The sequence below is a fragment of the Passer domesticus genome, chromosome 24, assembly GCF_036417665.1.
Source record: "Passer domesticus isolate bPasDom1 chromosome 24, bPasDom1.hap1, whole genome shotgun sequence".
In the NCBI taxonomy this organism is placed as follows: domain Eukaryota; kingdom Metazoa; phylum Chordata; class Aves; order Passeriformes; family Passeridae; genus Passer; species Passer domesticus.
In genome coordinates, this window is record NC_087497.1 from 3432850 (window position 1) to 3447935 (window position 15086).

At 53.2% G+C, this 15086-nt stretch overlaps 1 protein-coding gene across 1 annotated transcript; it reads left to right on the forward strand.

Annotated features, from left to right (window-relative positions):
• Positions 1-2071: 2071 nt before the first annotated feature.
• On the forward strand, positions 2072-8477 carry SF3A3 (splicing factor 3a subunit 3). The gene is made up of 17 exons (XM_064398407.1): positions 2072-2231; positions 2302-2349; positions 2474-2526; positions 2966-3071; positions 3476-3548; positions 3906-3997; positions 4113-4195; positions 4549-4687; positions 5008-5076; positions 5462-5529; positions 5872-5979; positions 6150-6219; positions 6665-6829; positions 6942-7052; positions 7432-7522; positions 7808-7863; positions 8195-8477. Exons 1-17 carry the CDS (start codon positions 2136-2138, stop codon positions 8270-8272), a joined length of 1506 nt encoding a protein of 501 aa, XP_064254477.1. The 5' UTR covers positions 2072-2135; the 3' UTR covers positions 8273-8477.
• The last annotated feature ends 6609 nt before the right edge of the window (positions 8478-15086 follow it).

Below are 15086 nucleotides of genomic sequence, written 5' to 3' on the forward strand. Positions count from 1 at the left end.
AGCAGGATTTTTGTTGCTGCTGCTGCCCTGTGACCTGGGCTGGGCTCTGGTGCTGTGCTGGGCCTTGGAGGGTGAGGGAGCAGCTCCAGCCCAGAGGTTCCCAGCTGCTCCTGTCCTCCAGCAGCAGCAGCACAAGCCGGGATTTCTGCAGTGCTGTTTCCAGGGATTAACCGCAAAAGGTTTCTGTACAAGGGGCCCCCAGGCTCCTCTTTCAGTCAGCCTCCAGAGCCTCACGTTTTTAGCCAAAAAAGGAAATGACCCAGCTGCACGTAGAGCTGGAACATCTGGATTTTATCCCTGTCATGAATGGGTCATGGCTGAACATGGCCCAGTGCCTGATTTACAGGAGGGGGAGGGTGATGTCATGCACAAACATCCCCCGAGACTGGAGTGTGGGTCTGAAACAGTCATGGAAATTTTATTAAGCACGAGGAGCAGTGTGAGGGGGGTCAGGCCAGGGCTGCTGTGCTGGTGAGGTGGGAGTGGGGAAGTTGCTGAGGCCGTGGGGCAGCACTGCAGGGGTAGAAAGAGACCCTGGCCTGACCAAAATCTGACCAAATCTGCCCAAGCTGTGCTCTCCTGCACTCCTGTGGGTCAGGGACAGCATTTGCAGCCCTGATGGGCAAAGCCAGGTTCAAAACACTGCCTGGGGAGTCCTGTGCAGGGCCAGGAGCTGGACTTTGATGATCCTCATGGGTCCCTTCCAGTTCAGGATATTCTGTGGCTCTCTGCATTTCAGCTCCCACCCCTGACAGGCTGCTGCTGCCCTGAAATGAAATGGCATCTCTTGGGCCAACTTTCTGTCACCTCCTCCCATCTGTGGGGTGAGGAGGAGGGTGGGCATGCAAGGGCTGGTCTTGTCCCACCTCGATCCTCTCCTCTCCACTCTTGGTGCCAGCAGCCCAAAATAAGGAAGCCATGTGGCTGGGTGGGACATTGCTGGATTTCAACTCCTTCCCTTTCCAGAGATGAAGTTTCATGCAAAGAGAAATGGAAGAACACTGAGTTCACAATCATATGTTTTTATTTTTAGGCAGGCATTCATGAAGAAAAGTGATATACTTTGGGGCAACCTATAATGCAAGGGAGTAATTAAAGGCAATATTCTTACCTGCAGCATCATTCTCCCCTCAGTGAAGGATCATCTTTGTCTGCCATTAATTAACACTAATTTTTGTCTTGCTTTTGGCTGAATTTATCGTGCATGGCAGAAAAAATACAAATAATTTATTCACATACAGTGAGTTAAAACATAATTACAGCTTTGCATTTGGCAGTGTTGCGGCAAGGCACCCTTGGATTTAGGGTGGATCTGAAGACAGCAGTTGAAACCCAAAGGGGTGTCTGTGGGAGGACTCGCACCGCGATCGTGTGGCTGACAGCACAGTCCGCGCTGCCGGGCACCGGGAGCTGCGGGCGCGTCCCGCACGGCTCGGCACGGCACGGCTCGGCACCGGGCAGCGCCGAGAGCCCTCCAGGCCGGGGCAGCCCTAATGGGCAGCGGGGGCCACTCAGAGCCACCGAGCACCGTGCTGGGACACCGGGCTCGGACACGGGGCTGGGACACCGGGCTCGGACACCGCGCTCGGACACCGGGCTCGGACACGGGGCTGGGACACGGCTCCGGGCTCGGACATGGGGCTCGGACACTGCTCCGGGCTCGGACACCGGGCTCGGACACAGCCCTGCCGCTCGGACATTGCTCCGTGCTGGGACACAGGCCTCCCCTCAGACACTGTGCTTGGACACTGCTCCGGGCTCGGACCCCGCGCTCGGACACTGCTCTGGGCTGGGACACTGTGCTCGGACACGGGCACCCGCTCGGACACCGGGCTCGGACACGGCCCTGCCGCTCGGACACTGCTCCGTGCTCGACACCCTGCTCAGACACCGTGCCCGGACACTGCCCCGCTCTGGGGCACGGCCCCGCTCTCGGGCACCGCTCTGGGCTGGGACACTGCCCCCGCTCTCGGACACGGTGCTCGGGCACGGTCCCGCTGAGGGCACGGCCGGGCCGCAGCCGCCTCCTGCCGGCCGGCCCGGCGCACCGCGCAGCGCCCCGGAACCGGAACCTTCCCTCACACTCACCGGAGCCTTACCGGGGCCTTCCGGCGGTAGCGGGAGCCGTGCGCGGGATGGAGACGATCCTGGAGCAGCAGCGGCGCTACCATGAGGAGCGGGAGCGGCTCATGGACGTGATGGTGAAGGAGATGCTCACCAAGAAGTCCACGGTGCGCCCGGGGCCTGGCGGGGCGGGAGGCGCCGGCCGGGCCCGCGCTCACCGCTCTGCTCTCCCCGCAGCTCCGCGACCAGATCAACTCGGACCACCGCACCCGGGCCATGCAGGACGTGAGTGCTCGGGGCCGGGAGCGGGGCTGGGGCCGGGGCTGTGGGCGGGCCGGGCTCCCCGCAGCCGGCGGGGCCCGTCCCGGTAACGGGCTCGGCGGGCCCGGGCCTCTCCTTTGTTCCGCAGAGGTACATGGAGGTGAGCGGCAACCTGCGGGACCTGTACGACGACAAGGACGGGTGAGTGTGCCCGGGGCCCTCGTGTGCCTGGGCGTGCCCTGCTGCTTCAAGTGTGAATGGCTGAAGGGCAACACGCGGATGGAGATGGGACTAAATGCAGGGCAGGAGCCGAGGGCACGCCGCAAGCATCCGTGTTGGATGGACACGTTTTGTTGTGTTGTGTTAATGTCGTGGGAGGCCCTGGCTGCTCCAGGGGTTTGTCAGGGGCTGCAGCCTGTGCAGGGGGATGTGGCCGTGAGCCCCTGAGCCTGCTGGGCTGGGAGGGCCCCCATGGCTGGAAGGTTTGCAGTCAGACACTGCAGCACAGACCTGGACTGAGGCTGTGTCAGTGTCACCCTTCCCTTCCCTTCCCTTCCCTTCCCTTCCCTTCCCTTCCCTTCCCTTCCCTTCCCTTCCCTTCCCTTCCCTTTGTAATCTGTTGCTGTCCATGAACTCGTAGCCTGCGTAAGGAGGAACTCAGTGCCATTTCCGGGCCAAATGAATTTGCAGAGTTTTACAACAGACTGAAGCAAATTAAGGAATTCCACCGGAAGCACCCAAATGAGGTGAGTAGTTACCTGGTCCAGAGGAAGAGGTGAGGTGTGCTCTGTTGGGTCTCATCCCTACAGGAAACAGAGCTTTTGTTTCCCCAGTTTTATTGCATTAACACACAAGTACTGAGAACACTCAGCACAGCTGCTCAGGGTCAGGAGCAGTGAGGGAACAGTGCAGGACATTCACCCTGTTCCCTGCTAGAACAGGGATGTTCAGCTGAGCTGGGATCAGATCTCACCTCTCTCATGCTGGCTAAAGCCACACTTTTGCCTTTGTGCAGAAAGAAACGTGACAAAGCTTGGAGTCTCTTTTCTGTTTGCAGTTTCATTATTTGCCACCTTGTGTGATGTTATATTAGTTATTCTGGGACAGGAGCTGAAGTAAATCACTGTGTGCCTTGTGTCTGCCCATGCAGATCTGTGTTCCTATGTCAGTGGAGTTTGAGGAGCTGCTGAAGGCCAGAGACAACCCAAGTGAAGAAGCTCAGAGTAAGTTTGTAGTTTGCTTAAGCTCTGGCATTATTTAATAGGTTGTTTGATCTGGTTTGCACGTTTCAGGGCCTCACTTCCTGTTTACTAAATGAATTCTGAAAATTTTCCTGTCATCTAAATGCTTCTGAACTGCAGTCCCTGGAATGTTCCTCAGTGAGGCTGCTGTTCCTGAGGAATGTCCTGGTGCTTGCACAGAGCAGCAGTTGGGGCTGCTCAATGAGTGTCAGGGGCATGACAGCCCCTTCCTTTAGCATAAATGACTTCACAGCTGATCCTCTTCCAGTTCAAAAACTGTTGTATAATAAGCAGGGAATATTAAGCTCTTAATAAAGCTTTTCATGAACTTTCCTACAGATCTGGTGGAGTTCACAGATGAGGAGGGGTACGGACGATACTTGGATTTGCATGATTGTTACCTCAAGTACATTAACCTGAAATCATCAGAGGTGAGAATGTGGGCCTAGGGAACTCCAGGCCCTGCACAGGCTGGGCTTCTCTTTTCTGGGAGCTGGATGTTAATTTGGCTGTGTGTGAATTCTGACTCAGATTTTCTGTTCATAGAAATTGGATTACATCACTTACTTATCCACATTTGACCAACTCTTCGATATTCCCAAGGAGAGAAAAAATGCTGAATATAAGAGGTGAGCCTGTTTGCCTGCCTGCTTCCTTTATGGTGAGAAGAAATTTGCTTCTGAAGTGTTCAGCTGTGGAGAGTATAATTAACAGCCAAACTTAACTCACATAAATTGGGTTCCTGAGCTAAGTCATATCTGAACCCCAAGCAAACTTGCAGTGCAGCAGAGATGTGGAGAGCCACACTCAGCTCAGAGGCAAAGCTTTAATGTACCCTGGAACTGTTGTGTCAATAAAATCCTGTGTGGAAAACTGGCCTGACCTTGGTCACGTCCCTCTGCAGCCCTGGAGGGTAGTGACTGCCCAAAGATGTGCTTAGAGGGTGACAGTGACTTACCTGTGCTCATGATTCCCCTGCCAGGTATCTTGAGATGCTCCTTGAGTACCTGCAGGATTACACAGATCGAGTGAAGCCATTACTGGACCAGAATGAACTTTTTGGCAAAATCCAGACGGAGTTTGAGAAGAAGTGGGAGAATGGCACATTCCCAGGCTGGCCGGTGAGCAGCCTGAGCCTGGTGATGTTCTGTGCTTGGGAGGGGTTTGTGTGACTCATTTGTGCTGGGGTGACCATGACAGTGAGGGCTGCAGCTCTGTGCCACCAGGGTGATACTGACTGAATTTAAAACCCAGCACAATTGGTTTAAAATGAGCATTGTTTCAGATTGGCTGATTCTGCATCTTCACTACTGCTCCATTTTCAGTTTAGTAAGAGGATTTTTCTCTTTGGAATGAATTGCTTTTCTTGAGATTAAAATGTTCTGTGGCCAGAAGTGTTGTAGTTTGTTGTGCAGCTCTTGCATGTGGTTTTTTTTGGCAGAAAGAGACCAGCAGTGCCCTCACCCATGCTGGTGCCCACCTGGATCTCTCAGCCTTCTCCTCCTGGGAGGTATGTCTCCAGTGCTCTGCACCTACTGCCACATTTTGTGCAGGTGGAAGTTCAGTCATTTGGGGTTTTTGTGTAGTTTTAGTGCTGTGTTTTTGTCCCTGGCTCTGTGCTTTCTGGGTAAAACTTTGATGGTGCTGATGATGTGATTTCTCCCATTGGTGGGGTGTAACTTGAAATATCTGGTTAGATTTATCACATTTCTCATTTTCCTGGGAGCAGGGGAACACTGTGGATAATCCTTTCTTAAATACTGCTCATCAGGGTTTTTTCTTCATTAATAAGCTAATAGCTATATTTAGCTATATTTAATAAGCTAAAGTGGGCTATATCCATATTGTATGTGTTGAACAGCTTGTCTCTTACAGTGGTTTATTTAATTGAACAGGAATTGGCCTCCCTGGGACTGGACAGGTTAAAATCAGCTTTGCTGGCTCTGGGGCTGAAGTGTGGCGGGTAAGGTGCAGTTTTGTAGAGTTCCCTTCAGTTTCTGAGGTGTTCCTGTATCACATTTCTTTCTGGGATGCTTGTGTGGCTATCTCTGTTGTACTAGAATTACCTTAGAGATGTTTGGAAGATAAAACATTAAGAACCAAGCAGTGAGATCTGCTGCTCTGAACTGCTCCTGTACAGGAGTCTCTGGTACAGTAGACTTTGACTTGAGGAATGAAGACAAAGATAAAAGGAATCTCATAGTTTCCTAAAAGCTACATGTAGATTTTTATTGCATGGATTCAGATAGTTCTCAGGAAGTATAAAACTGCAGTCTAGATTAATCCCTTCCCTGCTTCTCTGCAGGACTCTGGAGGAGCGTGCTCAGAGGCTTTTTAGCACTAAAGGCAAATCCCTGGAAGCACTTGATCCTTCCTTGTTTGCTAAGAATCCAAAGACAAAAGGAAGCAAAAGGTGAGTTCTTAGAGGTCATTCTGAGGCTGGCAATGTTCTCTCCTCTTGGATGAGGAGTGTTCTGTAGTCATCACTCCTGTGTAGTTAGGACAGAGATTCTGGAAGCTTTTCATGTTGGACCAACTAGTACTGAACTTGTGTGTTTAATGAAGATACCTTATCTGTTTCAGAGACACTGAAAGAAATAAAGATCTTGCATTCCTGGAAGCTCAGATTTATGAGTATGTGGAAGTTCTTGGGGTAAGGATTTTATTTTCTTTTAAAGCTTTTTATTTCAGAGTTGTCAAGTAGTGACTGAAATGTGGTCCTTATCTTTGCATAGTGCTTTCACAGGCAGCATCACATCAGTGTGCTGCACCACATCTGTTTTGTGCAAAAGTCATACAGTACTGCATCTGCCTTGCTCCTTTGCCTTCAGTTTTGGGGGATTGTTTCCAGGGGATTGGCTGTTGCTGTAGTAACATTGGAAGTGCTAATAGGTGATACAAGGTTTCATTCTTTGCCAATAGGAAATGTCAGGGTACTAAAAACTGAAACTGTTGGGCTCAGTAAGGTGGGAGTTCTGCGCTTTATGCTGGTCTTCTGTTTCCTCCCTCTGTGCTGTGAGGGAGTTTTTACTACAAGAGTTTGCCCTGACTTTTGGCTGCCATGGTGTGTGGACAATCCCTGCCTTTCTCTGCCTCAGGAACAAAGACACCTCACCCACGAGAACGTGCAGCGCAAGCAGGCGCGCACAGGGGAGGAGAGAGAGGAGGAGGAGGAGGAGCAGATCAGTGAGAGCGAGAGTGAAGATGAAGAAAATGAAATCATTTATAACCCTAAAAATCTGCCTCTTGGTTGGGATGGGAAGGTAACTGAGACTTATCAGGCCTGGAGAAGTGGGACAGGTCACTGACTCCACGCTGCTTCTCTGTTTGAGTTTCTTTGCCATGTGACCTAATCCTGCTGTCTCCTTGCTCCAGCCCATCCCATACTGGTTGTATAAACTCCATGGTCTGAACATCAACTACAACTGTGAGATTTGTGGTAACTACACCTACCGAGGGCCCAAGGCGTTCCAGAGGCACTTTGCAGTAAGTGACATTCACTGCAGGAACAGCCTGCTGCATCCATTCACTCATTGTAATGAATCACTGCTGAGTCCCTGAGCAGCATTTTTGCCTTGTGGGTCTGAGCTTGTGCTGCAGGGCCATGCAGCAATACCCAGAGATTGTGTTAGGCATACAGAGATGTCTTTTGCTACCATTCCTGCCCATTTGAACACCTTTCCATGCTCAGCTCTGATGGGTGCACTGTGGCTGTTGATGGCTGGTGTGGTGTTACTGTCTGCAGGACAAGAAAATAATGTTTTTATAGAGGACTGGTAGATTTGTACTGTGATAGTATGTTTTGCACCCTGTTTAGATGTTAATGTCTGTTCCCTCTCACACTGATCTCATCCCTTTCCCCCAGGAGTGGAGACATGCCCACGGGATGCGGTGCCTGGGCATCCCCAACACAGCACACTTTGCCAATGTCACACAGATTGAGGATGCAGTCTCATGTAAGTAGTGATGGCAGAACAGGGAACATGTTAAAGAACACCACCTTTTCTGAGAGAGTGGCTTTGGACCTTGGTCTCATGTCCCATCCTGAACAATCTGTTTGAAGTCTTGTTTGCTGCAGTTCAGTGCCTTTCAGTGAGCACACAGTGGAATGATAACTTTTTAATGGATCTTAGATACATTCCTGGATTTAAAAGGGAGGGAAAAAAGCTTATGTGTGTATTTCTTAGAAACCAATATCTCAAGAGAAGTGGCATAGATCCTGTTTGACTTTGTCTTTGCAGTGTGGGCGAAGCTGAAACAGCAGAAGGCTTCAGAGAGGTGGCAGCCCGATACAGAGGTGAGCAGTGAGGGGCATTCAGTGTCTCCCCCTGTGTCCATGGGAACCCCTTGTTCCTGGGTGTGAGCAGTGTCCTTGCTTACATTGGTTCCTTTTCCTAAACTTCTGTTCCAAAGCCATTTCTCAACAGGGTGCAGGGCAAAAGTGGGAGGTAAAATCTCTAGTACAACCTGTAATGACTCTGGACCAGGCTGAGCTCTTCTCCCAGGACCTGCTGGCAGATCCACTGCCTGCCTTCCTGCACAGAAGTTCTGGCAGGGTGCTCATGGTCAGTGGCTGCTCTTGGAGCTAACATTTGAGTGCTGTCTCTAAACTGTTGGTTCTGTTCCAGGAGGAATATGAGGATTCCAGTGGGAATGTGGTGAATAAAAAGACCTACGAAGACCTGAAGCGCCAAGGGCTGCTGTAGCTGTCCCCAGGTGAAGGATCCCACATCTGGAGAGAGAGTGGATCTGGCAGCAGCTTTGACTTCTTCATTGTCTGGATTTTGTATGTGCATGAATATAGATTTCAAGAATACTTTATAGAGTCACTTTCTAGTAAGTTCCTTAGACTTGTGACATTGTTTTATATTAAAAAATACCTTGAAAAATAAAGTAATTGTAATTTAGAAAGTGCTGAGATATTTGTCTTCTTTTGTGTGCTGGAAGGAAGAGTTTTGATTACAGTGTGTTTAAAATGCTTTTTACACAGCTGTCAGAAACAATTCCTTCTCTCATTTCCACTCTGCTGGAAATGTTTATGGTGAGGGCTGACTGGAGCACATGGACACTGTGTGCTCACAGGTACTGGTCCTGTTTCTAGGTCTTGGTGTGAACTTGAGGTTTTCTTTAAAAAACAAGCTCACCTGGCTTGCAGAACTGTTTTTACCTTGGGTCTGTCTCCCTGGGGAGCTTTGGCTATTGTTCTTTTCAGAGAGCTACCAGCTGAGCTTCAGGCTTGGCTCTGGGGTGATTTCTGTGGCACTGCTGTTGGCTTGAATGTCCTGGTAGGTGGTTCATGTGCAGATCCTTCTGTGCTGCAGGAGGATGGAGATGGGAACAGAGACTCTGTTTAGAGGTGCCTGTTGTGGCTTCAGGAGCATCCTTGTCCCCTGGTGTCACACTTGGAGGTGTCTGTACATTCCCCATGGATTCATGGTGCCTCAGCAATTGCAGCTCCACTGTGCAGAGGCCCTCACATCACGTGTGGCAGTGGCAGTTGTTGTGTCCCCCAGTCCCCTGAGTGCAGAGGTGGCTTGTGTGACGTGTCCAGCCTCACAAGCCCTTTCTCCACTGCTGTGCAGGGCTGTTGTGTCTCTGCCCCTGTGGAGCTGCATGTGACACTTCCCTGGGGGCTGGCAGGGTGGGGCTGGGCTGTGGGCAGGTGCCACAGCAGTGCTCAGAGGTGCTCCAGTGCAGCAGTGACTGCAGGTGTGCAGGGGCTCCAGGAACAGGCAGGTGGGTCAGTGCTGTGGGCTCTTTCCCTGCCTGGGGGAAGGCTGGGAAGGCTGCTCTGGGATGGGGCTGTGTCAGGCAGATGTTGGTTCCCTGCCTGCACTGGGGCTGGGCTGGGCTGGCTCTGGGCTCAGTCAGGATGCCCAGAGCTGATCTGGGTGGTGGCTGGGCTGGTTTGCAGGGTGAGGTGCCATCTAGCTCTTTCCATCACTCTGGGGGTTCTCTGAATGAGCTTCAGCCCCTCCAGGTCCTGGGGGAATGGTGACTGAATCTAAATCATAAAACAGGAGGGGAGTGTTACCATTCTCCTTGGAGAATTTAGCTCTGGAGCCTGTTTGGAATCACATCCTCCACCATTTTCTTAGCAAAACAGGCGAACATTTGGAATGCAAATAGAGGATGGAGAGCCAGGTCATATCTTCACTTGCAGCAGCAACCTGCTGCATGGTGGCACTTTCCACTGTGTCACCCTGCTCGTGGCAGCTCCTGCAGGGCCGTGCTGCCTGGGAGCTCCAGGGAGGGTTGTTGCCACACCAACAGCACACACAGCTCCCCGGGGCTCCTGATCCCTGGCAGCCTCGGTGGATTTGGGGAGCCTCTCAGGAGGGGGTGCCTGGCTGTGCTGGGCTGAGCACTGCAGGGAGAGCACAGAGCAGCTCTGGGGTGTCCACCCTGCACCTCGGGTGAGCTCTGACCCCTCTCCCCCTGCCAGGTCTGCTGGAGGATGAGGATGGCTGGACACCGAGGGCTCGCGCCCCCCACTCGAGGTAACGGGGCTGTGGTGCAGCACAGGGAGCAGTGTCTGTCTGTCTGTCCCCCATCCTGGCTCCATCTCTGCTCCAGCTGTCGGGGGCTGTGCCTGAGGCCTCCCTGAGTCCACCTGGGGCTTTGGGGAGGTGGAGGAGTATCCCTGCTTGTCTGTTTCAAGGATTTCTGCCTGTGCTGCTGGCTGGGTAAGGCAGACAGCAGGTGAGCTGCTCTCAGGCAGTCCCACTCCATTCCAGGCTTGCTGCTCTGCTTCTTGGCTCTGCAGCTCTGTCTTCAGGACCCTCTTGGCACAGCAGGTGAGTTCTGCATCTCAAGGGGAAATCTGGGGGCCTGCAGGGAGTGGGGCAAAGGCAGAGTGGTGCACCAGGGGCTTTGTGTCTGTCCTCTCCAGGCTGTGCTCTGTAGGACAGAGCTGCAGGACACGTGAGGAACCTTTCCTCATGGTTTAGCGCCCATAAAAGCCTGTTCTTCCCAGGAAATATGGCTGGAAGTGGGAGGGACAGGCTGTTGTGACACCCACACACACACTGCTGCCTCTGACCTGCTTCTTGGGCTGCCCAGCTGGTGGCTGCAAGTGGACCCTGTTGGGGACATCCTGTTACTAATTGCCATTCCAGCTGCCAGCCACAGTGTGACAGATGCTTCCCACAGGTCCCTCTGGACCGTGCCATGGCTCAGGAAGGGACACAGGGCTTGCTGAGCATGTTTTCCCTTGGTGTCTCCTTCACCAAGCAGGAGCCTTTTGTTTTTCAGCACTCAGCACAGCTGCCAGTACCAGGGTGATGGCCACCAAGGACACCTCAGCAGCCACCAAGAAAACCTTGGCAGGGGCAGTGACCACCAAGAAGGCCTCACTGGTGGCTGTGACCACCAAGAGCACCTCAGTGGCCACCCAGAACTCTGCAGTGATGGCCACCACCAAGAATGCTGCAGTGGTGGCCACTACCAACACCTCTGTGGCCACTAAGAACACATTGGCAGCCACCAAGGACACCTTGGCAGCCACCAAGGGTGCCATAGTGGTGGTGACTACCAAGGAGACCTCGACAGCCACCGAGAACACCTCAGTGGTAGTCAAGACCACCAAGAACTCATTGGCAACCACCAAGAACACCTCAGTGGTGGCCATGGCCATAAAGAACACCTCAGTGGTGACCCTGGCCATAAAGAACACCTCAGTGGTGACCCTGGCCACCACAAACACCTCGGCAGCCACCAAGAATGCCATGGTGGTGGTGACTAGCAAGGAGGCCTCAGCAGCCACCAGGAACACCTCAGTGGTGGTGGTCACCAACAATGCCTCTGTGGTGGCCACCAACACCTCTCTGAAGGGAGCAGAAGAGACAATGGTAAGGCAAGGAATGGAGAGGGGTATTGCTGGGCCACTGCAGCCCTAGGGACAGTGTCACTTGCCCGGCTGGTTGGTCACAGGAGTGCCATGGGAGCATGTGCTGTGGTGGAAGGGAGCACAGTGGGTAGCAGGGGGGGTGGCCCCTGCAGAGAGCGAGGCTGGGGCTGGGGACAGCCCTGCAGGGCTGTGTGGGGAGGCTTTGCTGCAGGCTGACACCCTGGTGTCTCTCCAGCAAACCTGCCAGAGCTTCCAGTGCTCCGGAGAGAGGTGCTACCAGGATGGAGCCCATGCCAACAGAACAGCCACCTGCCACAATGAGACTCACTGCCAGGTACTGCCAGGGCGCTGCACCAGGGAAAACCTTCCTTTAGCTCAGGAATAGACACTGCTCTATTGAATCTGTGTCCATCTCCCTTTCCTCTCTGACAGCCTGTCAGTTATTTCTACTCTTTTATGACAGCACCTCTTCACACTCTATCCTTTACTTACCTTGCTTTACCCTTTGGCTCTGCCGTTGCAGCTTTATCGTTTCTCCAGCACCAACTACACGGCGGGCTGCAGCAGGGGGTGCAGTGCAGAGCTGTGCAGCACCAGCAGCAGCAGCAGCAGGCAGCAGTGTGCCCTGGAGTGCTGTGCTGGCCCTCTCTGCCTGCAGCTCAACGCCACAGCCTATGGTACGGCCCAGCTTTGTTCTTCTTTCTTCTGGTGGGCAGGAGCGTGGAGGGGCTGTGGCTGCATCTGCCTCTCTTCTGCCCTGGGGAGTGCTTGGAGCTGGGTGAGGGGCAGGGTGGCCCTGGCAGCTCTGTCCACGAGCAGTGCTGGTGAATTTGTCCCTGTGTGGGCTGTGTGCCCAGCCTCACAGGGTCCTGTGTGTCTGCAGGTGACCTGCCACCCACCAGCACCACCGTGCAGCTGACAAGCACCAGCACCCCCCAGCCTCCCCCCCAGAACGTAGGTACCACACACAGGGGCTGCTGCATCCATGGGCTCTGTGGTGCTGGGATGGCTGAGCTCCCACCTGAGCAGGGGACAGGAAAAAATCTCTCCTCCCTTTGTTTATGGGGTAAAAAGCTGACTCTGGAAGGGTGACAAACCCTGAATGAGCGCTGGAAGTAAGGAGCCCTGTCCAGTGGGCCTCGTCCCTGCCCATCAGGCTGTTCCCAGAGCAGTGCTTGCATCAGCTCGGGCAGTTTGATCTGACCACAGGATGAGCCTTCCTGCAGCAGCACGGAGGGTGAGGACCCTCTGGGCTCTGCAGCCCTTTCCTGAGCCTGGTGGAGGGGAAGGTGCTTATCTTTGCAGAACCCTCTTAAGAGGAAGGAAAAAGAGGTTTGAAACTTGCTTGGTCTGCTGGTCTTTCAGTAGTTTCTTGCAGTTTCAGAATACTCCTTTATCTCTGGATCTAAAATGCTTGATAGCACAAATACCAGCAAAACAGAGGGGGGTGGAGAGGAGCCCTGGGAGTGAAGAGCTGCCTTAAATGCAGTTTTTGTCCTGATGGACAGATGGTATCTCCCAGTCCTTTCTCTCACAGGGCAAAGTATGTGCAGCATTTTCCTGTCACGGGGACCAGTGTTTCAAAGGCAGGAAGACCATCACTAGATGCATTTTAGGACAGGACTTCTGTGAGGTATGGCCTGGGGCTGCAGAGCATTGTATTCCTGTAATGCTAATACTAAAGGCTAATGTCTCTCTCCTTCCAGATGAAGAAGATGGGCTTGAATTACATGGCAGGATGTAGCAAAGCCTGCAAGGCTGCCAAACCAGTCTGTGCTGGTGGGATGAAGGCTGCCTGCTACCAGGAGTGCTGCCCAGCCACCCCAAAAGGCAGCTGTCTCAAACTGGATGGCAAAGTTCACGTCAACAGCGCTGGGCAGGCCACCCTGGCCCCACTCTTGAAGGTCATGGCATGTGGGGTGGTCCTCCTCCTGAATTACAGGGCCTCCACTTCCCTCTGGGGGTAGGCAGCAGCCAGGCAGCTCTGCAGCCTCTCCTGTAGGATCACTAGGATCCTGCTGCCCTCTGACTTCAGCCAAGGTTGCTAAGCAAACGCCCTCTGTAGTGTCCCTGTCCCATCACAAAGTGTCTGGGGCCCTCTGCATCTGCTCATGGGCAGCTGCACACCCTCGGGGGTCACTTTGTTTGCCCTGCATAGGACCCTGCTGTTGACCCTAAACCCCCCCTAAGCTGCACTCTGAATCCTGCACCATCCCAGCATGGGTGAGTCCTGGCATTGCAGTAAAGTTTAAGTACTTGAAAACAAGATTCTCCCTTTTCCCAGAGGAAAAGCACTTAATCTGTGCACTTAGAAAGCTACATCAAGAGATTCTACCCTACCCTGCCCAAATCCTGTAGGTCTAAGAGACCTGCAAGCTAATTGTGGATCTTGGGAGTGGTGCTGGAATGGGGGACCTCAGGAGCTGGAACAGGAGGGTTTTAGGCCTCATTAAAACCCAAAAAATTCTGCATTGACTGAGGCACAGGGGCTGCTCTAATCAATGACCTGCTTGTGGCACAGTCTCCCTGCACCCCCTCTGACCTGTTAGCTCCAAAGGGCTCTGGCTTTGAAATGCTTCTTGCCCGTGTACGTAAAATAGTCAAATAGAGTTTCATCTCTCAGCCTTAGGCAGGGAAGTGGGATTAATCTAAAAGCATCTCATGTTTTAGATGATTCTGTTTCACATCTGTGGTTCTCTGCTGCTGAAGGCAGAGCCCAGAGGTGAGCACACGGAGCACGGGTGGAGCTGGCCAGGCAGGATTGCCTGTGGTCAATGCACAGTGCTGCTCCCTGCCACCACTGTCCTCTGCTGCCACCGGTTCCTTAGAGAAAAGATTGCAAAATATTAAAGTCTTTGTGCACCCCCTTTGGTGCTGGTGTGTCGAGTGTGGCTGAACACAGTGTGACCCGTGGGAGGGCGGCAGAGCTGGGCTGGGTGGGTTTGAGCCCTGGAGCCCTGTGTGCTTTCCCAGCAAGGAGGATGACAGGGCAGTGCTGGCCCTCGTGGAGCACTGCCAGCCCTAACGGGTGGATGAAAACCACGTCATTCTACCACAGCCGGCCCTTCCCACGCTGCAGTGCCTCTTCTGCTACAGCAAAACCGCAGCTCAGCCTTTGGGGTGTGTGTTTGCTTTGTTTCAGCCCAGTGGCAGTGTGTTCACGTCAAGGGTTCTTCTATCTCAAAAACACTGCCCAGCACCCCAATTCTTGAAAGGTTTGGGGATTAGAGCAGCGTTTTCAGGCTGTTCTCTTGTACGTGAGCAGAGAGGGAGTGGGGAAGTGGTGCAGAGCTGTCACTGACCGAGACCACTCGCATTTTCCCTGTCCTTCGACCTACATCTCCTTCGACCTAGCTCCTTCCTCATCTGTGGAAGGAGTTACAGCCGTCTCGACAGTGCAAAAAGCTCTGGCGATATTTTACAGCACTTACTCCCACACTCCGCATTAATTGATTTCAATAACGGCTCTTGTGCTGGGTCGTCTTGATTAGTCAACAACAAAATAGCTCAAGGGACTACTGAAAACAAGAGCATCTCGCGATTTTCAGTGGAAATTATCCTTTCCCATGTCTGCCGACCCCAGGGGTTCCCCCTCTCAGTCCCCCTTTCCTTCCGGGAGGGGCCGGCCGGAGGCTGGGGCTCGGGCCGTGCCGTGCCGTGCCGTGCCGTGC

Bases quoted from the DNA above. Each gene is read 5' to 3' on its own strand.
- SF3A3 (XM_064398407.1), top strand. From the start codon at position 2,136: ATGGAGACGATCCTGGAGCAGCAGCGGCGCTACCATGAGGAGCGGGAG. The intron at 2,527-2,965 runs GTGAGTGTGCCC...ATGAACTCGTAG, and splicing joins CTGTACGACGACAAGGACGG to CCTGCGTAAGGAGGAACTCA. The intron at 3,549-3,905 runs GTAAGTTTGTAG...ACTTTCCTACAG, and splicing joins CCCAAGTGAAGAAGCTCAGA to ATCTGGTGGAGTTCACAGAT.